At 46.4% G+C, this 26837-nt stretch overlaps 1 protein-coding gene across 1 annotated transcript in view; it reads left to right on the top strand.

The window, feature by feature from the left end:
• dnaja2a (DnaJ heat shock protein family (Hsp40) member A2a) overlaps positions 1-26837 on the top strand; it is a 51004-nt gene that overhangs the window by 4369 nt on the left and 19798 nt on the right. Inside the window, exons 2-5 of the mRNA XM_072518185.1 lie at positions 1859-1918; positions 3851-4074; positions 4154-4234; positions 5988-6121. Of these exons, the coding sequence (XP_072374286.1) occupies positions 1859-1918; positions 3851-4074; positions 4154-4234; positions 5988-6121 (499 nt within the window). The remainder of the gene's footprint in view (positions 1-1858; positions 1919-3850; positions 4075-4153; positions 4235-5987; positions 6122-26837) is intronic.

The following is a 26837-nucleotide window of genomic DNA, read 5'->3' as shown; positions in this document are numbered from 1 at the left end:
GGTGCTAAATATTATCTAATTAATTCCACTCCCTTGCCCCACAACCTGGCACTTTTTTCCTTCTCAAGAATGCACCTTAATGCATTTGAAAGCCATTGTTGAATTAGCTTCCGCTACTCTTTGAGTGTGTTCTAGATCACAACAATGTGCTGTGTTGGGGAAACACTTTGGTTCTTTTACCATTACTTTAAATTTGTATCCTCTGGTTACTGACTGTTCTGTCACTGGAAACAGTTTCTTCTTATTTACTCTGTATCAAAGTTCTCTAAAATCCCTCAAATCTCTGTTCTCATTAAAGGTCATTGATCTTCCATATGTGGAATAACTGTTCTGCCTTAACTAAACTGGGAACTTTGCAGGAAGGAATTCAAGAGCGGGGGGGGGGGGGTTATATTGCTGCTTTCACATTAATAACCAATGCAGGTGCAGTTGTACATCTCTTGTAGGCAGGTGGCATTTAATACATTTGTGTACAGTTAAGTGCTCTTAGATTGAGATGGGTGCTGTTTACCTTAATCACAAAATGCACGCAAGAAATGTGGTTCAAGTTCTATTGGCCCAGACCTTGCAATGATAATGACGATCTATATTCACTCATTATTTCACTGAAGCTGACAACTATGGGAGACTGCACTTGTGCAGAATAACCGAAAAATGCAGACGTTTCTAACCTTCAGTAGGTAAACTGGGGGCTCTCCAGTTCCTGAACCATCAACAAATTGGCAAAAACATCTACTTTTGCTCTCGCTGCAACCGCCTTTGAACAAGTTTTGAATTAGATTTGACTGGTTTTTTTGTCTACCTATTAAGTTCATAATTATTGTTACACACCCTCGTGCCCTTAAAAAGCTAATTTTATATTTGTGGATTGTTAGAATTTTCTGTTATGCTAATTCCACATTTTATTTTTTAATCTCTTTTAATTCAATTAAATTTATTTCACTGTCTGGAAATTTCAATTAAAGGTGAAAGTTGTGTTTTCTAATGTCCTGGTTGCTGTTTGAGAGAATACTTCAGAATGAATGACTGCTCGCTTTGCTTGCAGGCACCACTGATACTGGTGCCAGATTTAAAGTGCAATCGGGAAAGAGGAAGTCCAAGGCTTTCTTCAAAGTCATGTTACTTTGCTGCTGCCCGCAAAGTCCAGTCCGTGAGAAGTACTGCCCAGTATGGATCAAAAATACAGACCCTAATGTTCCATCGTTCAATATTTGGCCTGAGGTGCACCTCTGATGAGGTGGCAATTTGGGATGTCTGCTTTGAAGCAGTTACCCCGCCTTATCGCTATTTAGCAATCCTCATTTTGGAGATGCAACTGATTGGATGTTGCTTTAAACGTGATGTCAATTTTAAACTGTCGTGATCTCTCCAGCCAACTGTCATTCTTAATATAATATCCTGGCATAAGCCTTGAAGTGGCAGATAAACGGGAAAAAGAGACTACATTGGAGGAGCTTGTAACATAAATTTCGACGATACAGAATATTTATATTAATAGCTACAGATCAATTTGTTCTTGATATTTAAATATATGGTTGTAATTAACCTTTTTTGCAGTAATGTGGGCATGACCAGCTCTCTTGGTCTTAACTCGTGTGACAAAATGAAATGGCTCATTATTTCAATCAATTGGTTGTGTGATTTATCATGTTGCCAGAGATATCTAATGCCTTTTATATTTTCCTTGAGATTTTGTCATATTTTGGAGTGCATGTAATCCGGTTTTTCCACTGTGACTAATTTTTACATTCACTGAACATACAGTATAATTATTTTTTAAACTTCCATATGTGGAATGTACACCAGCTGAACTTTTTTGACATTTTGTCTGATCAATAATGTATTTGTTTTTCTTAAGGCATACCGTAAATTGGCTAAAGAATACCATCCGGATAAAAATCCAAATGCTGGAGATAAGGTATAGATGAAGAATCCTTTTGCACTTTTTACTTGAACGCATTATACCTGAAATGAGCAAGTTTGAAATGAGTGGATCACCAATGGGCCTGGGCTCACTTATTTCTAAGTTAGCAACAGTGACAGATGTGATGTGCAACTCTATGTTCAGACACTGCTTTTGAAATGCTAATCTTATTCGAAATGGTTAGGAACATGCAATTTGATGTACTTAGCACACCACGATTTCTAAAGGTAGTGATGGTGCTGCTATACTTGAAATTTTAAGATTGCAATGAAGATACTTTGGAACACTTCCTCTCATGAAAGTGTAACTCCCCATACTTAGATTTGGTTCCATCATTAGCATGAATCATGTTAGATTATTAGATTGTGGCGGGCATTCCACACTTTCACTTCCAGTGGGAGTCTATAAATGTTGTTTAGAAACATCATACATAAGACTTTCCTCAAATTCAAATAGGTGGCTGAATGATTGGGGAATATTAACAATTCCACCCCAGAAACCAATTGACATGTACTGTTTCCTGAAAAACTAGTTGACAGTTGATCTGTTGAATCCTTTGACAGATTTTCAAGAAATGACTTGATTGCTACTGCTATCAAGTCATTCGGGGATGATATTAAGAACTGGATTAACCGTTTGAGTCAGTCATTGCATATCAGATACTTGAATGAGACCTTAATGGAATGTTCCTTAATGTTCAGAGGAGCATTCTTTTATTAAGTGGTTGGCTTATAGGCCACAGAATGGCTACAAAATATACAGAAGATGCAATTTTTGAATCTATAGCAAAGGTGACTATTGGGAATATCTAATTTTATAGTGTTACTTTACTGTTCCCATATTACAAAGCATAGCTCCTATTAGGCCCAAGGATCATGAATCAGATATTTGTCATAGATTGACTCTGGACTGCAAAGTTGGGTATTTACTTTGTGAGAGGTTTGGAATAAATCCTTTGCATTCTGTGTGCAAGGAACCTAATGTAAACATATTCTTTAAGGTAATGTCAGGCCTTGGGTCATTCACCAGATGCCTTACAATCTGACAAATGTTGCTACTACAACACCGAGATATTTATTAAGGGACACTATCTTGCAGGTCTACTGAGATACTTCATTGGTAGGTCAATAGGATACTACTGGAATAATAGGCTGGATTCTCTGCAGTACAGTGCCAAAATTGCATTTCGCACGGGGGCGGAGAATCCACTTTCGCACCGAAATCTGGCCCGTCTCGTCCGCCGATTCTCTGGGACCCGAGAATCACTGTTTTCCCAAATTACTCCGCACGCTGGGAGGTAATGCCAGAGGCCGCCCAGAAATCCTCCGCTCCCGACTGGCTGAGTTCCTGACGGTGTGGAACTAACATGCTATGACCGTTCAGGACTCTCACGTGGTGGCTGTGGACTCAAACTTTCTTCAGGAATCTTCAGAGTGCACCGTCGGCGTGGGAACATAGCTCCATTTTTGGAGAATCCAGCCCCATGCCTATTTCGTTTTTTAAAAAATGTCTTGGCCACGCTGTTGAAATTTTATGTACAAGTTTATCTGTCCTTTTACTAGATCACTTTCATGGACAGAGTTTATCTATGTGTATTGTAAAATCAAGTCGTTTTCAGTTGGAGAATAGTTTATGGCCTCCTGCACTGTAGGGATTCTATGATTCTGTCTTTGGAACAAACCTTCAGTGAACTGATCATTTCCTGATAGGGCAGGGGTTATATAGGAAAGCTGAGAGTTGTTAAAATTGAATGTTTGATGTATGACAGTTTCATGTTAAATATGCCCATTTGTAGCATATCTGGTTAACTATTTTGAATGGTGAATTCTAGCTTCTAATACTGAATGACTGACTAAAAATAATGTTTTTATGGATCGATTGTTGAGATTGGAGAATACTCAAACTTATTGTTCTTTCTGTTTGCAGTTTAAAGAAATAAGTTTTGCATATGAAGTTTTATCAAATCCAGAGAAGCGTGAACTTTATGATCGGTATGGTGAACAAGGCCTACGAGAAAGTGGTGGTGTTGGAAGTGGCATGGATGATATCTTTTCTCATATCTTTGGTGGGGGTCTCTTTGGATTCATGGGTGGTCAGACGAGAAACCGCAACAGCAGACGAAGAGGAGAGGATATGGTGCATCCCCTTAAGTAAGTATACTTCTCATTTTAAAAGCTTATTTTGGCATATCAATTGCCGTGTTAATATTTTGTCTTCTAAATTCAACAGGGTATCTTTAGAAGACTTGTATAATGCAAAGACAACCAAGCTGCAACTAAGCAAAAATGTCCTGTGTAGTGCATGTAATGGGTAAGTTGTGCTGAATTAAAACTGCATGAATGATTTGATTTAGTTGAATTTTAAACCATGAAGTACAAAACTGCATGTTGAACATTCTTTACCAAGTACCTGTGCTTCCAAAGTCCACAATCCAATGAAGCAAGACTTAAAAAATATCATTTATGTAAGGTTTTCCTACTTAACATCTCATCATAGAATTTACAGTGCAGAAGGAGGCCATTCGGCCCATCGAGTCTGCACCGGCTCTTGGAAAGAGCACCCTACCCAAGGTCAACACCGCCACCCTATCCCCATAACCCAGTAACCCCACCCAACACTAAGGGCAATTTATCATGGCCAATCCACCTAACCTGCACATCTTTAGACCGTGGGAGGAAACCGGAGCACCCGGAGAAAACCCACGCACACACTGGGAAGATGTGCAGACTCCGCACAGACAGTGACCCAAGCCGGAATCGAACCTGGGACCCTGGAGCTGTGAAGCAATTGTGCTATCCACAAGGCTACCGTGCTGCCTTCATTCATCTATGAGATGAATGACTCATCAGTGCTAGAGGGTGATGCAATATCCAAGAGCTTTGTGGTATTCAATCGTTACCACGTGAAGAGGCGGATAGATTCTTGACCGATCTCAAATTTAATATCAAATATGAGTGGAACTTGAATCATTGCTTCTCCTCTAAGCTCTGATTATTGTTTTGGAAAATTTACAAAAGGATACTGGACTCAATTAGTTCCGCTTAAAATGCCTTGATTGTTTCTAAGCAGAATGACCAGTGTTTTCCTCTTGCCCTCTCCCCAAGTATTCGTCGCTCAAGTGAAGGCAATTATTCATATTAAAGTACCGTTCCAGAGTGGTAACTCTGATGCCTGGTATAAGTGGCCATTCATTGAGTGATGGCAGGCTAAGTAACCATAGATTGCATTATAGGAGAGCCTGATGCTGACCTCATGGCATCCATAGCTTAATTTACAGGATAGTGATTTGAGATAGGATCTCCTTTAAACATTATAATGTAGTTGACCACTAAATATATATTTTTCTTCAAGTAAGAAATAATGAAATGTTGAAAATTTGTGGCTTTATCATTTTTGGAGTTGTGAGCAGTAATTTCAATCACTGAATTATACATCTGTTCGTAGAATCCCTACAGTGCAGAAGGAGACCATTTGGCCCATCGAGTCTGCACCAAACCTGCGAAAGAGCACCCTGTCTAGGCCCCATCCCCCACCCTATCCCCATAACCCAACCGAACCTTTGGACACTAAGGCAATTTAACATGGCCAATCCACCTAACCTGCACATCTTTGTGCTGTGGGGTGAAACCGGAGCACCTAGGGAAACCTGTGCAGACACTGGGAGAACGTGCAAGCTCCAGACAGTCAGCCAAGGTCTGAATCAAACCCGGATTCTTGGCACTGAGGCAGCAGTACTAACCACTGTGCCACCGTGTTGTATTTTTTGCATATTTTCTTGGTTCATCTATGTGGCTTTAACTTTTTTTTCTGAAGTTAACCTTGAATAAATGTAGCTATAACCTTTGTTCTATAATAATCATCTCTTGTGATTAACTTTAACTGGGAGAAAATCCTATATTCAGATTTTTTTTGGTTCAACCAAAATTTTTCTCTAAATACTGGCATTGTTTTAAATATCTTTCAATAAGTGCCAGAGTCCTTATTCATCTCAGCAGTTGTTCTCATCACACATCTTTACAAGCAGTCATTTGTTGAAACACTAAACGTTTATTTTTAAACACAGCCAGGGTGGCAAGGCAGGAGCTGTTCAGAAGTGCAGTGCTTGCAGGGGACGAGGTGTAAGGATTATGATTAGACAGTTGGCGCCAGGAATGGTTCAGCAGATGCAGTCTGTGTGTTCTGATTGTAATGGAGAAGGTGAGTAAATTCTTTGTGTTTCCATATAATGCATGGTGATTGTGCCATAAGTTGGAATTTTTCCTGTATATTAAGTAGAATTTATTCTTTTGGAATTGAAGCCTACGCCAGAGTATTGGGAACAAATTTGGATTTGAAAACCAATGTGCTAAGGATAATGTGAATATGACAAGGTTACATTTACCAATTAATAATCTTTTGTTGTCACAAGTCGGCTTACATTAACACTGCAATGAAGTTACTGTGAAAAGCCCCTAGTCTCCACATTCGGGTACGCAAAGGGAGAATTCAGAATTCTCAGCTGGTACGGGAATTGAACGTGCGATGCTGGCCTTGTTCTGCATCACAAACCAGCCGTCTAGCCCACTGAACTAAACCAGCCCTACTTGTACAAGGTAAATCCCATATGAACTTGGTCTCCACCGATACTCCAGTGACTGAACATCAGTTTTGTTGCTAAGTTAAAATATCTTGTTCCCAATAATTAATGGGAAAAGTAAAATCTAGTGGACAGACTTAACACCCATTTCTAGGGCAGGATTTTCCATTCTGGAGACTAGTGGGAAATTTTGTGTGATTCCTGCTGGCCTGCAGAGCAAGGGAAACACATGATCTTCCGCTTTTTGGCTGATTAATTATGTATCAGTAATGCAAATTTTGTGGCAGGTTAGGCAGGAAGCCGCCTGCCCGACTATTACCTCATGGGGTTGATGGTCCTATCACCACATTTAAAGTGCACCTAGACGGACAGTCGTTGCAGGCCAGAAGCTCTGCTCTATTACTTGTGTCCACAACTTGCACTGTAAAAGTTTGCGGATGTGAGCAGCCTAATCGTGGGACTTAAGAGGGCGTCTCTGCCACTGATCTTTGGTCATTTCTAGATAAGATACACCCATGATCTGGTCAATGCTCGCCATTGCAGTGGTCCATATTCGTCAGCCTCTGGCCTTAGAGGTCCTGATGCCTCTTGCTGCTCAGGCCCTTGCTCCTCCTGCCCCGGTGCCAACTGATGATGGGCCTTGCTTCTCATCTGGCTAAGGGCCTTTACCAAGGCAAGTTTGCTGCAGCCAGCACCATTGACTGCCGTATGAACAAATTTAGGTGAATAAATTTAGTGTACACCTCCTTTACGTGTTTCCTTCCATCTCTGAGTCTGCACATTCTCCCCGTGTGTGCGTGGGTTTCCTCCGGGTGCTCCGGCTTCCTCCCACAGTCCAAAGATGTGCGGGTTAGGTGGATTGGCCATGCTAAATTGCCCATAGTGTCCAAAATTGCCCTTAGTGTTGGGTGGGGTTACTGGATTACGGGGATAGGGTGGAGGTGTGGAACTTGGGTAGGGTGCTCTTTCCAAGAGCCGGAGAAGGCTTGATGGGCCGAATGGCCTCCTGCACTGTAAATTCTATGATGATCAGTGCTAAGCACTTCAACTGTCTCTGTTACTGTGCCCCTTCTGGGTAAAGGGCATGCTGGACAACTATAGATGTGTGTTCCTCTCATTCATACATTCATGCATATGGAAGCATTGCTCTTTGATCACAGTTATAGAACATAGAAAATACAGCACAGAGCAGGCCCTTCGGCCCACGATGTTGTGCCGAACCTTTGTCCTAGATTAATCATAGATTATCATTGAATTTACAGTGCAGAAGGAGGCCATTCAGCCCTTTGAGTCTGCACCGGCTCTTGGAAAGAGCACCCTACCCAAACTCAACACCTCCACCCAACACCAAGGGCAATTTTGGACATTAAGGGCAATTTATCATGGCCAATCCACCTAACCTGCACATCTTTGGACTGTGGGAGGAAACCGGAGCACCCGGAGGAAACCCACGCAGACACGGGGAGGACGTGCAGACTCCGCACAGACAGTGACCCAAGCCGGAATCGAACCTGGGACCCTGGAGCTGTGAAGCAATTGTGCTATCCACAATGCTACCGTGCTGCCCTTAGTACAAATAAATCTACACTATATCATATTACCGTAATCCATGTACCTATCCAATAGCTGCTTGAAGGTCCCTAATGTTTCCGACTCAACTACTTCCACAGGCAGTGCATTCCATGCCCCCACTACTCTCTGGGTAAAGAACCTACCTCTGATATGCCTCCTATATCTTCCACCTTTCACCTTAAATTCATGTCCCCTTGTAATGGTTTGTTTCCACCCGGGGAAAAAGTCTCTGACTGTCTACTCTATCTATTCCCTTGATCATCTTGTAAACCTCTATCAAGTCGCCCCTCATCCTTCTCCGTTCTAATGAGAAAAGGCCTAGCACCCTCAACCTTTCCTCGTAAGACCTACTCTCCATTCCAGGCAACATCCTGGTAAATCTTCTTTGTACCTTTTCCAAAGCTTCCACATCCTTCCTAAAATGAGGCGACCAGAACTGTACACAGTACTCCAAATGTGGCCTTACCAAAGTTTTGTACAGCTGTATCATCACCTCACGGCTCTTAAATTCAATCCCTCTGTTAATGAACACGAGCACACCATAGGCCTTCTTCACAGCTCTATCCACTTGAGTGGCAACTTTCAAAGATGTATGAACATAGACCCCAAGATCTCTCTGCTCCTCCACATTGCAAGAACTCTACCGTTAACCATGTATTCCGCATTCATATTTGTCCTTCCAAAATGGACAACCTCACACTTTTCAGGGTTAAACTCCATCTGCCACTTCTCAGCCCAGCTCTGCATCCTATCTATGTCTCTTTGCAGCCGACAACAGCCCTCCTTACTATCCACAACTCCACCAATCTTCGTATCGTCTGCAAATTTACTGACCCACCCTTCAACTCCCTCATCCAAGTCATTAATGAAAATCACAAACAGCAGAGGACCCAGAACTGATCCCTGCGGTACGCCACTGGTAACGGGGATCCAGGCTGAATATTTGCCATCCACCACCACTCTCTGACTTCTATCGGTAAGCCAGTTCGTTATCCAACTGGCCAAATTTCCCACTATCCCATGCCTCCTTACTTTCTGCAGAAGCCTACCATGGGGAACCTTATCAAATGCCTTACTAAAATCCATGTACACTACATCCACATGCTTGGTCACCTCCTCTAAGAATTCAATAAGACTTGTAAGGCAAGACCTACCCCTCACAAATCCGTGCTGACTATCCCTAATCAAGCAGTGTCTTTCCAGATGCTCAGAAACCCTATCCTTCAGTACCCTTTCCATTACTTTGCCTACCACCGAAGTAAGACTAACTGGCCTGTAATTCCCAGGGTTATCCCTAGTTCCTTTTTTGAACAGGGGCACGACATTCGCCACTCTCCAATCCCCTGGTACCACCCCTGTGGACAGTGAGGACGAAAAGATCATTGCCAATGGCTCTGCAATTTCATCTCTTGCTTCCCATAGAATCCTTGGATATATCCCGTCAGGCCCGGGGGACTTGTCTATCCTCAAGTTTTTCAAAATGCCCAACACATCTTCCTTCCTAACAAGTATTTCCTCGAGCTTACCAATCTGTTTCACACTGTCCTCTCCAACAATATCGCCCCTCTCATTTGTAAATACAGAAGAAAAGTACTCGTTCAAGACCTCTCCTATCTCTTCAGACTCAATACACAATCTCCCGCTACTGTCCTTGATCGGACCTACCCTCGCTCTAGTCATTCTCATATTTCTCACATGTGTGTAAAAGGCCTTGGGGTTTTCCTTGATCCTACCCGCCAAAGATTGTTCATGCCCTCTCTTAGCTCTCCTAATCCCTTTCTTCAGTTCCCTCCTGGCTATCTTGTATCCCTCCAATGCCCTGTCTGAACCTTGTTTCCTCAGCCTTACATAAGTCTCCTTTTTCCTCTTAACAAGACATTCAACCTCTCTTGTCAACCATGGTTCCCTCACTCGACCATCTCTTCCCTGCCTGACAGGGACATGCATATCAAGGACACGTAGCACCTGTTCCTTGAACAAGTTCCACATTTCACTTGTGTCCTTCCCTGCCAGCCTATGTTCCCAACTTATGCACTTCAATTCTTGTCTGACAAAATCGTATTTACCCTTCCCCCAATTGTAAACCTTGCCCTGTTGCACGTACCTATCCCTCTCCATTACTAAAGTGAAAGTCACAGAATTGTGGTCACTATCTCCAAAATGCTCCCCCACTAACAAATCTATCACTTGCCCTGGTTCATTACCAAGTACTAAATCCAATATTGCCCCTCCTCTGGTCGGACAATCTACATACTGTGTTAGAAAAGCTTCCTGGACACACTGCACAAACACCACCCCATCCAAACTATTTGATCTAAAGAGTTTCCACTCAATATTTGGGAAGTTAAAGTCACCCATGACTACTACACTATGACTTCTGCACCTTTCCAAAATCTGTTTCCCAATCTGTTCCTCCACATCTCTGCTACTATTGGGGGGCCTATAGAAAACTCCTAACAAGGTGACTGCTCCTTTCCTATTTCTGACTTCAACCCATACTACCTCAATAGGGTGATACTCCTCGAACTGCCTTTCTGCAGCTGTTATACTATCTCTAATTAATAATGCCACCCCCCACCTCTTTTACCACCCTCCCTAATCTTATTGAAACATTTATAACCAGGGACCTCCAACAACCATTTCTGCCCCTCTTCTATCCAAGTTTCCGTGATGGCCACCACATCGTAGTCCCAAGTACCGATCCATGCCTTAAGTTCACCCACCTTATTCCTGATGCTTCTTGCTTGGAAGTATACACACTTCAACCCATCTCCGTGCCTGCAAGTACTCTCTCTTGTCAGTGTTCCCTTCCCCACTGCCTCATTACACGCTTTGGCGTCCTGAATATTGGCTACCTTAGTTGCTGGACTACAAATCCGGTTCCCATTCCCCAGCCAAATTAGTTTAAACCCTCCCAAAGAGTACTAGAAAACCTCCCTCCCAGGATATTGGTGCCCCTCTGGTTCAGATGCAACCCGTCCTGCTTGTACAGGTCCCACCTTCCCCAGAATGCGCTCCAATTATCCAAATACCTGAAGCCCTCCCTCCTACACCATTCCTGCAGCCACGTGTTCAACTGCACTCTCTCCCTATTCCTAGCCTCGCTATCACGTGGCACCGGCAACAAACCAGAGATGTCCTGGCTTTTAACTTCCAGCCTAACTCCCTAAACTTGTTTATTACCTCCACACCCCTTTTCCTACCTATGTCGTTGGTACCAATGCGCACCACGACTTCTGGCTGCTCCCCCTCCCCCTTAAGCATCCTGAAGACACGATCCGAGACATCCCTGGCCCTGGCACCCGGGAGGCAGTCATATGCAAGAAGCCTCACATGGACACTTTTCTGCTAGTCTCCACTAGCATTGAGACCTCTATAGAGAGACCACTGCATTGGTAGCATAGAAAGTTTAACCCATGGTCCCTTGTCAGTCATGACCATTCACTTGGGAGTTTGTATGTTTGAAGTTGCGAGTTGGCTGCCGTCCATCAGCTATGCCGCTTGGAGGCACCCACCTCCCTTCATCCCTGCCTTGGACGGCAGCCTATGGCAAATGGCACAAAATGAACAGTAGATCCACATTTTGCTGGAATGTCCATTATGAGACCCCCGTGTGTTGGGAACAAACGTGATGCATTGCGGCCTTCATATGTGAAGAATGCAACTGAGCATCTTTGACATCTGGTTGCCTCAATTTAGTCAGCCACTTGTAACCTTAAACTCCACCCACTTCTCTCCCCTTCCCACTTTGAGCATTAACACATAGAGCAGCTGTATTGTCAAGTGTAGCCGTGAGAAAATGATGCATGCAACTTTTCAGACATGCTCCACCATCTTCTATCCTCCCTTGTCCCTTTGTTACCCACATCCGCCCATTACCGCAATTCACCCAATATCACTATTCTTTCCATTCTGTCGTCCTTGAATCTTGTCCCATTAACCTGCACCCTATAACCTGAGAGCTGTCACCTTTTACTGCCCACACTGACCCTTTTCACTGCTGTTATCTGAGCGACCCCCTGTCACCCTGCATGATCTGCACAGGTCAGATGCACACCCTGAACCTGCCACCTGTTGGAATACCACTTCCCTCTCTTACTGTGACTGCTCCTTGCTTTTTTTAAATATATATTTTATTCAAGATTTTTGGCCAAACATAACAGTACGTAGTGTTTCTTTTACACAACAATAAAGCAATATAAATAACAGTGGCCAGTTTTAAACAAATAAATAAATAATATATAAACAAAAACAGAACTGAATGGCAACTGCCTTTTCCAAAATAAATACTCTCCAAAAATACAATCCAATATACAATTACCTATAACAACTACCTATACATATTATACATATACAATAACATCTCTGAGAGTCCGTTCGATTCCTCCCGCCCCTCCCCCCTGCGTTGCTGCTGTTGTCTACTTCTTTTCCATTCCCTCTATCTTTCTGTGAGGTAGTCGACGAACGGTTGCCACCGCCTGGTGAACCCCTGAGCCGAACCCCTTAACACAAACTTAATCCGTTCTAACTTTATAAACCCTGCCATGTCGTTTATCCAGGTCTCCACACCCGGGGGTTTGGCTTCCTTCCACATTAACAATATCCTGCGCCGGGCTACTAGGGACGCAAAGGCCAACACGTCAGCCTCTCTCGCCTCCTGCACTCCTGGCTCTTCTGCAACCCCCAGCTTGGTTCGACCCAGACCCCCACCACCTTCGAAAGCACCTTTGCCACCCCCACCCAGAACCCCTGTAGTGCCGGGCATGACCAGAACATGTGGGTGTGATTCGCTGGGCCTCTCGAGCATCTCGCACACCTATCCTCTACCCCAAAAAATTTACTGAGCCGTGCTCCAGTCATATGCGCCCTGTGAAACACCTTAAATTGTATCAGGCTTAGCCTGGCACACGAGGACGAGTTTACCCTGCTTAGGGCATCTGCCCACAGCCCCTCCTCGATCTCCTCCCCCAGCTCTTCTTCCCATTTCCCTTTTAGTTCATCTACCATAGTCTCCCCTTCGTCCCTCATTTCCCTATATCTATCTGACACCTTACCATCCCCCACCCATGTCTTTGAGATCACTCTGTCCTGCACCTCTTGTGTCGGGAGCTGCGGGAATTCCCTCACCTGTTGCCTCGCAAAAGCCCTCAGTTGCATATACCTGAATGCATTCCCTTGGGGCAACCCATGTTTCTCGGTCAGCGCTCCCAGACTCGCAAACGTCCCATCTACGAACAGATCTCTCAGTTGTACTACCCCAGCTCTTTGCCATGCTCCAAATCCCCCATCCATTCTCCCCGGAACGAACCTATGATTGTTTCTTATCGGGGACCGCACCGAAGCTCCCGTCCTTCCCCTATGCCGTCTCCACTGCCCCCAAATTTTCAATGTAGCCACCACCACCGGGCTTGTGGTGTATTTCTTTGGTGAGAACGGCAACGGCGCCGTCACCATTGCTTGTAGGCTAGTCCCCCTGCAGGACGCCCTCTCCAATCTCTTCCACGCCGCTCCCTCCCCCTCTCCCATCCACTTACACACCATTGAAACATTGGCGGCCCAGTAGTACTCACTTAGGCTCGGTAATGCCAGCCCCCCCCCCCTGTCCCTACTACGCTGCAAATCCCCTCCTCACTCTCGGGGTCTTCCCAGCCCACACACAACTTTGAGAAAAGCCTTCGTGATCACCACCGGGAGGCACTGAAACACAAAAAGGAATCTCGGGAGGACCACCATTTTAACCGCCTGCACCCTACCTGCCAATGACGGGGACACCGTGTCCCATCTCTTAAAGTCCTCCTCCATCTGTTCCAGCAACCGCGTTAAGTTAAGCCTGTGTATTGTACCCCAATTCTTGGCTATCTGGATCCCGAAGTACCGGAAGTCCCTTGTTACCTTCCTCAATGGTAAATCCTCTATCTCTCTGCTCTGCTCCCCTGGATGCACCACAAACGACTCCCTTTTCCCCATGTTCAGTTTGTACCCTGAAAAATCCCCAAACGCCCCAAGTATCCGCATTATCTCTGGCATCCCCTCCGCCGGGTCTGCCACATATAGCAACAAATCATCCGCATACAGAGATACCCGGTGTTCTTCTCCCCCCCTGAGTACTCCCCTCCACTTCCTGGAACCCCTCAATGCTATGGCCAGGGGTTCAATCGCCAGTGCAAACAATAACGGGGACAGAGGACATCCCTGCCTCGTCCCTCTATGGAGCCGAAAATAGTCAGACCCCCGTCCATTCGTGACCACGCTCGCCATCGGGGCCCTATACAGCAACTGTACCCACCTGATGTACCCATCCCCAAAACCAAATCTCCTCAGCACCTCCCACAAATAATCCCACTCCACTCTATCGAATGCTTTCTCGGCATCCATCGCCACCACTATCTCCGCTTCCCCCTCTGGTGGGGCCATCATCATTACCCCTAGCAGCCTCCGTATATTTGTATTCAGCTGTCTCCCCTTCACAAACCCAGTTTGGTCCTCATGAACCACCCCCGGGACACAATCCTCTATCCTCATTGCCATTACCTTGGCCAGAATCTTAGCGTCCACATTCATGAGGGAAATGGGCCTGTAGGACCCTCATTGCAGCGGGTCTTTTTCCTTCTTTAGTATGAGCGATATCGTTGCCTCTGACATAGTCGGGGGCAACTGCCCCCTTTCCCTCGCCTCATTAAAGGTTCTCATCAGTAGCGGGGCCAGCAAATCCATATATTTCCTATAGAATTCAACTGGGAATCCGTCTGGTCCCTGGGCCTTCCCCGCCTGCATACTCCCAATCCCTTACACCACCTCCTCCGTCTCAATCTGTGCTCCCAGTCCCACCCTCTCCTGCTCCTCCACCTTGGGAAATTCCAGCTGATCCAGAAAGCACATCATTCTCTCCTTCCCATCCGGGGGCTGAGCTTCATATAATCTTTCGTAAAATGCCTTGAACACTCCATTCACTCTCTCCGCTCCCCGCTCCATCTCTCCCTCCTCATCTCTCACCCCCCCTATCTCCCTCGCTGCTCCCCTTTTCCTCAGTTGGTGGGCCCGCAACCTGCTCGCCTTCTCCCCATATTCGTATTGTACACCCTGTGCCTTCCTCCATTGTGCCTCTGCATTACCCGTAGTCAACAAGTCAAATTCTACATGTAGCCTTTGCCTTTCCCTGTACAGTCCCTCCTCCGGTGCCTCCGCATAGAACATAGAACAATACAGCGCAGTACAGGCCCTTCGGCCCACGATATTGCACTGAAACAAAAGCCATCTAACCTACACTATGCCATTATCATCCATATGTTTATCCAATAAACTTTTAAATGCCCTCAATGTTGGCGAGTTCACTACTGTAGCAGGTAGGGCATTCCACGGCCTCACTACTCTTTGCGTAAAGAACCTACCTCTGACCTCTGTCCTATATCTATTACCCCTCAGTTTAAAGTTATGTCCCCTTGTGCCAGCCATTTCCATCCGCGGGAGAAGGCTCTCACTGTCCACCCTATCCAACCCCCTGATCATTTTGTATGCCTCTATTAAGTCTCCTCTTAACCTTCTTCTCTCCAACGAAAACAACCTCAAGTCCATCAGCCTTTCCTCATAAGATTTTCCCTCCATACCAGGCAACATCCTGGTAAATCTCCTCTGCACCCGCTCCAAAGCCTCCATGTCCTTCCTATAATGCGGTGACCAGAACCGTACGCAATACTCCAAATGCGGCCGTACCAGAGTTCTGTACAGCTGCAACATGACCTCCCGACTCCGGAACTCAATCCCTCTACCAATAAAGGCCAACACTCCATAGGCCTTCTTCACAACCCTACCAACCTGGGTGGCAACTTTCAGGGATCTATGTACATGGACACCGAGATCCCTCTGCTCATCCACACTTTCAAGAACTTTACCATTAGCCAAATATTCCGCATTCCTGTTATTCCTTCCAAAGTGAATCACCTCACACTTCTCTACATTAAACTCCATTTGCCACCTCTCATATTGTCTGTCCACCCTCAGAAGTTCTTTCAACAACCGCTCCCTTTCCCTACCCTCCTGCTTTCCTTTATGTGCCCTAATAGATATCAGCTCCCCTCTAACCACTGCCTTCAACGCCTCCCAGACCACTCCCACCTGTACCTCCCCATTATCATTGAGTTCCAAGTACCTTTCAATACACCCCCTCACCCTTAAGCACACCCCGTCATCTGCCAATAATCCCATGTCCATTCTCCAGGGTGGACGCTGTTGTTTTTCTTCCCCTATCTCCAGGTCCACCCAATGTGGAGCATGATCCGAAATGGCTATAGCCGTGTACTCCGTCCCCGTCACCTTTGGGATCAGTGCCCTTCCCAGAACAAAAAAGTCTATCTGTGAATAAACTTTGTGGACATAGGAGAAAAACGAAAACTCCTTGCTCCTAGGTCTACTAAATCTCCAGGGGTCTACTCCTCCCATCTGCTCCATAAAGTCCTTAAGCACCCTAGCTGCAGTCGGCCTCCTTCCGGTCCTGGACCTCGATCTGTCCAGCCCTGGGTCCAGCACCGTATTAAAATCTCCACCCATTATCAACTTCCCCACTTCTAGGTCCGGGATTCGTCCTAACATATGCCTCATAAAGTTGGCATCATCCCAGTTCGGGGCATACACGTTCACTAATACCACCGTCTCCACTTGCAATTTACCACTCACCATCACGTATCTGCCCCCACTATCCGCCACTATAGTCTTTGCCTCAAACTTTACCCGCTTCCCCACTAGTATGGCCACCCCCCTGTTTTTTGCGTCTAGCCCCAAATGAAACACCTGCCCCACCCATCCTTTGCGTAGTCTGACCTGGTCTATCAGCTTCAGATGCGTCTCCTGAAGCATAACCACATCTGCCTTAAGTTTCTTTTAGGTGTGCGAGTACCCGTGCCCTCTTAATCGGCCCATTCAGCCCTCTCACATTTCACGTGATCAACCGGGTTGGGGTGCTCTTTACCCCCACCCCCGACGACTAGCCATCTCCTTTTCCAATCCAGCTCCTCACCCGGTTCCCACGTAGCCGTATCTCCCCCAAGTGGCGCCCCCCGCCCCGACCCCCCCCCCCCAATACCAGCTCCCCCTTCTCCCGAGCAGCAGCAACCCAGTTACCCCCCCCCCCCCCCCGCTAGATCCCAAACTAGCGTAATTGCACGCCCCATGTTGCTCCCAGAAGTCAGCAAACTGGCCGACCTCTGCTTCCTCCCGTGACCTCGGCGCTCACTGCAAGGCCCCCTCCTTCCTGCTTCCCTGTTCCCGCCGTGATTACCATAGCGCGGGAAGAAGGCCCGCGCTTCCCTTTTGGCCCCGCCCCCAATGGCCGGAGCCCTCAGCTCCTCATCCTCCCTCCCCCACGACATGGGGAAGAGAGAAAAGTTACAGGGTCGCAGGATTAACAACTTGGGAAGTCATCTCTTCCCTCTTTTCCCCCCCTTTCATCCCACATATTCACCCCCCCCACTTTGTCCCAAACATTCTTTTTATGGCCCGCTCACTCCAGTTTCTCCTCGACAATAAATGTCCACGCCTCATCTGCCGTTTCGAAGTAGTGGTGTTTCCCTTGATGTGTGAGCCACAGTCTTGCCGGTTGCAGCATTCCAAATTTAATCTTCCGTTTGTGCAGCACCGCCTTGGCCCGATTAAAGCTTGCCCTCCTTCTCGCCACCTCCGCACTCCAATCTTGATATACGCGGATCACCACGTTCTCCCACCTACTGCTCCAAGTTTTCTTTGCCCATCTGATGACCATCTCTCTGTCCTTATATCGGAGAAATCTCACCACTATGGCTCGAGGAATTTCTCCAGCCCTCTGTCTTCGCGCCATAGCTCGATAGGCTCCCTCCACCTCCAGCGGACCCGTCGGGGCCTCCGATCCCATTAACGAGTGCAGCATCGTGCTCACATATGCCCCGACATCCGCCCCTTCTACACCTTCGGGAAGACCAAGAATCCTTAAATTCTTCCTCCTCGCATTATTCTCCAGCACCTCCAGCCTTTCCACACACCTTTTGTGTTGTGCCTCGTGCATCTCCGTTTTCACCACCAGGCCCTGTATGTCGTCCTCATTCTCAGCAGCCTTTGCCTTCACGACCCTACGCTCCTGTTCCTGGGTCTTTTGCTCCTCCTTTAGCCCCTCAATCGCTTGTAATATCGGGGCCAACAGCTCCTTCTTCATCTCCTTTTGAGTTCTTCCACGCAATGCCGCAGGAACTCTTGTTGGTCAGGGCCCCATATTAAACTGCCTCCTTCCGACGCCATCTTGCTTTGTGCCTGCCTTCCTGGCCGCTGCTCTAGAGGATCCACCGCAATCCGGCCACCATCCTCTCTTTTTTCCATCCGTGTCCAGGGGGGATTCCCTTCTGGATTACAGCACAGTGTTTTTTGCCGTTAAAATTGCCGCTGGGGCTCCTATCAAGAGCCCAAAAGTCCATTCCACCGGGAGCTGCCGAAACGTGCGACTTAGCTGGTCATCGCCGCACCCGGAAGTCTGACTGCTCCTTCCTACCACCAGTACCCTGAGCGCTCACCCCCAGAGCCACAAAATTGACGTCACTAACTCTGTCCTCTAAAATGCTCTTGGCCTTCCTGAGATAGCTGCCTTCTTTGTCCAGCCTTGGATCTGACTATGATACAAGCTCCTGAAATCTTGCAGTAATGCTGTTAAAGGGAGGCGAAAGCAGTTTAGTACCCCTAATTAATAAATTAAGTAAAGCCCGCTGGGTGTTCATCACTTGCATGCATTCGCACAACAGACCATGCTACTATCACTTGGAGGGCAACATAAAGTGAGTTGGCCTTTTAATGAGCATTCATGAGATGGAAATGAATGCAAATGTGGTTCCAGATCTGGATCAGCAGGAAACCTAACCTATCTTTAACTCTTCAAAATTGGGAGAATAAAATTCTAAGCTGATTTTTCCACCATTAGAAAACTAACTTTTTTTAAATGCCATATCCAGTGCTGCTGTCCGCCGCGATTCCTGCCACAGGTGAAAGCATACATTTTGTCGCTAGTTTAGCAAAACTGATCCACTCGTCAAGAGGTCAGAAGCTTCTATAAGTGTATGCCCTAGAAAGGAACCATTAGACCATCGGCATTTAACTGCATTATCCTGATTTTGATACTTTGTTCCAAATTCATTCTTCTTCATGGATATAGGTGTCCCTAGCAAGGCTAGCATTTATTCCCCATTCCTAATTCCTTTGAGAAAGTGATGCTGAGTAATGTTCCATATAAAGTTGTTATTGTATATGGCCAGTTTTTTCCATGTGTGGTGTCTTTAAAAACATGTATGGTATTGAACATGAAACAAGGCCTGTGTGGTATTTTCTAGACTGCTGTGCATGCATGAAGCCTAACTGGAAAATTGGTCGTGAGGAACCAAGTAGTCTGTATTGTGTTGCTGTTAGGGTGGGAGTTCTAAGATTTTGACCCAGCAATAATGAAGAGTGGTGCTATATTTCCAAATCAGAATGATAGCTGACTTGTAGCAGAATTTGGGGTGATGGTCCCATGTCTCTGTTACCCTTTCCCTTCTAGTTGGTAAAAGTTTGGTAGGTGCTCATGGAGAAGCCTTGGAGTTGCTGTGATGCATCCTGCGGATGGTCAACACTGCGGTGGTGATGGAAGGAGTGAATGTTTAAGGTGGTGGATAGAGTATTGAATAAGCAGGCTACTTTGTCATAAATTGTGTTTTAAGCTCTGTTCATAGAAGCTAGTGGGGTGTATTCCATGATCCTGTCGAAAGGCTTTTGAAAGTCAAGTGAATCACTTGTTGCAGAACATCCAATCTTTGATGTACACTTATAACTGCAGTGTTTATGTGGCTGATTGAGTTAAGTGGCTCGCTGGGTGATGGTGCAGGATTCAATGCTATTCAGTGTCAAGGTAGTTAGATATTTTAGTTGGAAATTGCACAAATATTGCTTGTCACTTCGCATCCAAAGCCTGAACATTATCCAGGTCTTGGTGCATGTGGACTATTTCATTGTCTGAGTAGTGGTAGATAGAACTGAACACCGAAATCATCAGTGAATATTCCCATCTCTGACTTGATGGGGGAGAGGTCATTGAAATAGCTGATTCTGATTGAGATTAGGGCACCCTGAAGAACACCAGTGCTGTCCTGGGACTACGATCTTTTAACATTAACATTCCTTTATGTTATACATTCAACCACTCATTGTCAGTTCGGCCGAGACCAATTAAAATGTTTTTGCCAATGCTCTCCATTAGCAAGTCTGCCCAGTATTCAAAGATCATCCAAGAAGTTAAAGATAACACACAGGATTTATCTGCTTTAGCACAGACCATCCTTGCCTGTTCTACGCTCACCTCCAGTAATAAGTGCGAAGAACTCATTGACATTTTTTTGAGTTACAAAGATCAAGACTATCCCTCCGGCTGCATTTGCTGCTTTACTCCCAACAAATCCCCCATCTTCCCATGCCCATTGTTCTGCATTGGTTCCTGGTTAAACAATGCCTCTTTTGTAAATTCTCATCCTAGTTTTCAACCCCCTTTGTAGCTCCTCCTTATCTCTGTAATCTCCTCCACGCTACAACAAAGGCAAGGTGGCACAGGTGCGGCACAGTGGTTAGCACTGCTGCCTCACAGCGCCAGGGACCGGGTTAGATTCTGATCCTGACTCTGTGTGGAGTTTGCGCGGTCTGCTTGGGTTTCCTCTGGGTGCTCCGGTTTCCTCCCATAGTCCAAAAATTTGCAGGTTTGGTGGATTGGATATGACAAATTGCCCCTATAAGGGGTTGCAAGATGGGGGATTGGGCAGAGGTGAGGGTTCTCTTTCAGAGGGTCGGTGCAGACTCGATGGGCTGAATGGCCTCGTTCAGGACTGCAGGGATTCTATGAACCCCACCTCCACAGTCTTACCTGTACGTTAATTGTGGCCTCTTGAGCGTTTTCCATTTTAATTGTTTGTTAGTTGGTGGTCTGGAGCCTGTACCCTGGAATTCCCCCCCTAAATTTATGTCTCAGATTTTTCCTTAAAACCTACCTTTTTGACCATAGAATTTACAGTGCAGCAGGAGGCCATTCGGCCATTCGAGTCTGCACCGGCCCTTGGAAAGAGCACCCTACCCAAGGTCCACACCTCCACCCTATCCCCAGCAACCCCACCCAACACTAAAGGCAATTTTGGACACTAAGGGCAATTTATCATGGCCAGTCCACCTAACCTGCACATCTTTGGACTGTGGGAGGAAACCGGAGCACCCGGGGAAACCCACGCGCACACGGGGAGAACGTGCAGACTCCGCACGGACAGTGACCCAAGCCGGGAATCGAACCTGGGACCCTGGAGCTGTGAAGCAATTGTGCTAACCACTGTGCTACCGTGCAGATCAAGCTTTTGTTCTAATATCTCATGTGTCTTGGGACTTTTGATTATGTTGAGTTTGGGTAGGGTGCTCTTTCCAGGAGCCGGTGCAGACTCAAAGGGCCGAATGGCCTCCTTCTGCACTGTAAATTCAATGATAATCTATGATTAATCTAGGACAAAGGTTCGGCACAACATCGTGGGCCGAAGGACCTGTCCTGTGCTGTATTTTCTATGTTCTATGAACTTGCTGTATATTGACTTCAGTTTGACCCATGTGCCTTGATGCCAAATGTTGTGTTGATGGCTAGGCTATTCACTGTTCCCATACCTCTGGAATTCTGTTGTTTTGTCCATGTTTGATTAAAGCTTTAATGAGGCTTCGAGCCAAATTACCTTTCTGGAACCCCAACCAAATGTCGGTGAGCATGTTCTCAACGGATAAATGTCACTTGGTAGCTCTGTCAATAACTTCTGTCAATCATCATTTTATTATTGAGTGGAAATAGGCTGGTGCTGGACCAATTGGATTTGTCCTGTGTATGGGTAGGGCCTTCCCAAGCAATTTTTCATCTTATCGGATAGATGTCAGTGTTGTAATTGTATTGGAACAGTTTGACTACGGACACTAGTTTTGTAGCAAGTCTTGAGAACTGAAGCTGGGATGAAGCACGGTAGCATTGTGGATAACACAATTGCTTCACAGCTCCAGGGTCCCAGGTTCGATTCCGGCTTGGGTCACTGTCTGTGCGGAGTCTGCACATCCTCCCCGTGTGAGCGTGGGTTTCCTCCGGGTGCTCCGGTTTCCTCCCACAGTCCAAAGATGTGCAGGTTAGGTGGATTGGCCATGATAAATTGCCCTTAAGTGTCCAAAATTGCCCTTGGTGTTGGGTGGGGTTGCTGGATTGTGGGGAGAGGGCGGAGGTGTTGACCTTGGGTAGGGTGCTCTTTCCAAGAGCCGGTGCAGACTCGATGGGCCAAATGGCCTCCTTCTGCACTGTGGATTCTATGATTACATCAGGCCCAATAGGCGTTGCTGTATACAGTATCTTTCATTTTCACATGGAGTGAATTGGAGTAATGAAGCTTCCCCTGGTTGTTTTTTAAAATTAATTTGCGGGATGTGGGCATCGCTAGCCAGGGCAGTGTTTATTTCCCATCCCTAGTTGCCCTTGAAAAGGTGGTGGTGAGCTGCCTTTTTGAACCGCTGCAGTCCCTGAGGTATAGGTACACCAACACATGAAGTACCTGGATTTTGACCCATAGAACCATAGAATTCCTACAGTGGCCTCTGAAGGAGCACCAAATCTAGGCCCACTCCCCTGCCCTTTCCCAGTAACCCTATAACCCCACCTAACCTGCACATGTTTTGGCCAATAACAGGCAATTTAGCATGGCCAATCCACCTAACCTGCACATCTTTGGACCGTGGGAGGAAACCGGAGCACAAGGATGAAACCCATACAGGCACTGGGAGAAAGTGCAAACTCCATGCAGACAGTCACCCAAGGCCGTAATTGAACCCGGGTCCCTGGTGCTGTGAGGCAGCAGTGCTAATCACTGTCGCCGTGCAGACCCAGCGACTGTGAAGGAATGGCGATATGTTTCCAGATCAGGATGGTGACTTAGAGGAGAGCCTCCAGGTGGGGGTGTTCCCATGTATTTGCTGCCCTTGTCCTATTTAGTCGCAGGCGTGGTTTTGGACGGTGCTGCCTAAGGATCCTTAGTATGCATTGTGCAGATGGTACTCACTCCTGCATCTATGTTGGTGACGGAGGGATTGAATGTTTGTGGAAGGGTTACCAATCAGGCAGGCTGCTTTGTCCTGGATGGTGTTGAGCTTCAGTGTTGTTGGAGCTGCATTCATTCAGGCAAGGGAAGAGTACTCCATCACAGCTCTGACTTGTGCCTTGTAGATGGTGGACAGGCTTTGGGGAGTCAGGAGGTGAGTTACACGCCGCAGGATTCCTAGCATCTGAACTGCACTTGTAACCACCACATTTTCATAGTTGGTCCAGTTCAGTTTCTGGGCAATGATAAGCCCCAGAATGTTGATAGTGGAAGATTCAGTGATGTAAATGTCATGGGGCAATGGTTCGATCCCTCCTTGTTGGAGATGGTTGTTGCCTGGCACTTGTGTGGCGTGAATGTTACTTGTCACTTGCATTCCAAGTCAGGATATTGTCCAGGTCTTGCCACATTTGGATATGAATTGCTTCAATATCTGAGGTGCCTTGAATCATGCTGAACATTGTGCAGTCATCAGTGAACATACCCACTTTTGACATTATGATGGAAGGAAGGTCAATGATGAAGCAGCTGAAGATGGTTGGGCCTAGGACAGTACCTTGAGGACCTCCTGCAGTGATGCCCTGGAGACGAGATGTTTGATCTTCAACCATCACAACCATCTTCCTTTATGACTCCAACCAGTAAAGGGTTTCCCTCTGATTCCCATTCCAGTTTTGCTTGGGCTCCTTGGTGCAATATGCATCTTAATATCAAGGGCAGTTACTCTCGCCTCATCTCTGGCATTCAGCTCTTTGGACCATATTTGAACTAAGGCTGTAATGAGGTCAAGAACTGAGTGACCCTGATAGAATGCAAAATGAGTGCCAGTGACTAGGTTATTGCTGTGTAAATGCCGCTTGATAGCACTGTTGATGGCGCCTTCCATCACTTCACTGATATGAGGAGACTGATATGGCGGAAATTGGCCGGGTTATATTTGTCCTGTTTTTTTGGTGTACAGAACATACTTGGGCAATTTTCCACATTGCCGGGTGGATGCCAGGGTTGTAGCTGTATTGGAACAACTTGGCTAGGGACGCTGCAAGTTTTGGAGCACAGGTCTTCACTACAGTTCCCGGAATATGTCAGGGCACATAGTCTTTGCTGTATCCAGTGCCTTCAAGCTGTTTCTTGATATCACATTGGGTGAATAAAATTAGATGAAGACTGACATCTGTGATGTTGGAGGCCGAGATGGATCATCTGCTTGGCACCTCTGGCTGAAGACTGTTGCAAATGCTTTTGCTGTATCTTTTGCATTGCAGTATCTTTTGCACTTAAGCGCTGTGCTCCTCCAGCATTGTGGGTAGGATAGTTGTGGAGCCATCTCCTTTAATGAGTTTAATTGCCACCCCTTTTCACGATTGGATGTGCCAGGACTGTAAACCTTTTATCTGATCCATTGGTTGTGTGATTGCTTGGCTCTGTCTAGAGCATGCTTCTTCAGCTGTAGTTTTGGTTTCACCAGATTGGCATCTCGCTTGTAGATCCCAACTGGTACTATTCTTGGAATGCTCCTCCCTCTCTTCATTGAACTAAAATTGACCTATTGGCTTCATGGTAATGGCAGAGTTAAGGATCAGCCAGGCAATGAGGTTATGGAATGCACTTTTTGGCTCACAGCTCGTCATGGATAGTTAGGTCGAATCCAAACTTATCCCATTTAACATGGTAGTAGTGGCAAATGACATGACAGGCATGTCCACACTGTGAAGAGGAACTTGTCTCAGCAAAGGCTGTATGGTGGCTATTTCCTTCAGGACTCGGCTAGCTTGGTCAGTCGTGATGTTGCTTGGTCAGTCGTGATGGTACTGAGCTTCGCATGGAAAATGGACATGAAGTCTCTCACCCACAGTACATGCCATGGTAAGTGATAATCGGGTGTTTTCTTGTCCATGGTCGATCTAATACTGTGGTGGCTCAAGACGAACACTGGAGGCTTCCAGTAGTTAACGGCAGAGCCAGTTAAGTAACAGGCACAGAACACTATACAACAGATCTTAACACTTGGCTGCCTGGTCCAGACTGCTTGGGGTCCTGATCCAAGGGCCCCTCAACTCTCCCATTAGCTGGGGTTCACATACTCACAAGCTGGTCACATGGTCTGTGGACCCCCCCGCCCTCCTTTAGTCCCTTATTACAGCTACCCCACACATTGCATACAGAAGTTACAAGTGTTAACAGAGATAACAAGGGAAAGAGTCCATCAAAAAGTAAAATTGGTCCAGAGACCTCTGGGACCTGTGTAGCCCTTTCACAGACTTGCCACTGTTTTGGGTGATTGAGTGGCTAACAGTCAGTTCCATCTCGGGAGGCACCTCAACGACGAACGAACTGGCTTCACCTGCCTCGACAGATACAGCTGGTTGAACAGAAACTGGAGTCCCTTGCTCCCTTTGGCTGGATATAGTTACTGGAACATTCACGATGCTAGCTAGACTTGTCAACTCTTCGGGGTCGCCACCCTTGACTCCTCAAGAGGTCAACCTGCTTTCTGACAGTCTTCCCATTCACATTGACCACAAAAGATCGACCCTGACCAGGCCACAACCTTCCCTTCTAACCGTGGCAAACAGGTGAAATTATACATCAAAACCTGGTCTTCAATCCAGACTGACCTGTTGCCCCTCTGCTCTGACTGCTGACTCTTCTGGGCGGCCTGATGTGCTTCTGCCCTCCCTGCCAAATTTAGAAACACAAGATCCAATCGGGTTCTCAACCTATAACCCATGAATAGCTCAGCTGGTGTGACCCCTGAGGTTGAATGAGGGGTTGATTTGTACAACAAGGAAAAATTAGCCAACCACTGCCGAAGTGAGATTTCTTTTTCATGGCATTCTTGAAAGTTTTGACACCCCTCCCAGTCAGACCGTCGGACGCTGGATGTTTGGGGGCTGTCCTCGTGTGGTGTATGCCATTGGCTCGCTAGTGAAGGGGGTGCTGTTGTCCGAAACAATCTACTCCGGAAGCTCACGAATGGCAAATGCTTGCTGCAAGGCATCTACCGTGGCTGCCGAAGTAGAGGTCCTCATCTATTGAACCAATAACCACATCGTGAACATCGGAGTACCAAAAACATCTTGCCCATAAACAGGGCCGCATAATCAATGTGGTCTCAGCTCCACAGGCGATCTGACCATTTGCAAGGTGAAGGCTGGTGGATGGCAGGAAAGATTGCTGCATTTGGAAAGGGTGGCGCTGTTGCACTAGCTCTTCGATGGCTTTATCTATTCTTGGCCACCAGATGTAACTCCGTGCCACCCTCTGTCTGCCCTAGGTGGGCACTATGTAACTGTTGAAAGCGGGGCACCCTGGCCTGAGACATGGTTCCCTACAGAATCATGCCACATTCACATGTCAACCTTTCCTGACAAGTGAAATGGTGCCTCAGCTGTTCAGACTTCTTGTAACAGCAGCCAATCTGTATCATTCGTTTAAACTTTGAAAGAATAGGGTCTCTTTGGGTCCACTTGCGGATGTGATCCACGGACACTGGGCAGAGTGTCTAGGAAATTTAAAGCTAGAATGATCTCCTGATGCACAGGTGGTGACTGAATATTCTTGGGTAGGAGCAGGCAACTTAATGCATCTGCATTAGCAATTAGCCTTCCAGACCAGTGCTGAAAAGAATAGCTGT

Source organism: Scyliorhinus torazame, chromosome 10 (assembly GCF_047496885.1).
Source record: "Scyliorhinus torazame isolate Kashiwa2021f chromosome 10, sScyTor2.1, whole genome shotgun sequence".
In the NCBI taxonomy this organism is placed as follows: Eukaryota; Metazoa; Chordata; class Chondrichthyes; order Carcharhiniformes; family Scyliorhinidae; genus Scyliorhinus; species Scyliorhinus torazame.
Note: the sequence above shows the minus strand (reverse complement) of the source record. Positions and strands in the feature narration are given on the sequence as shown.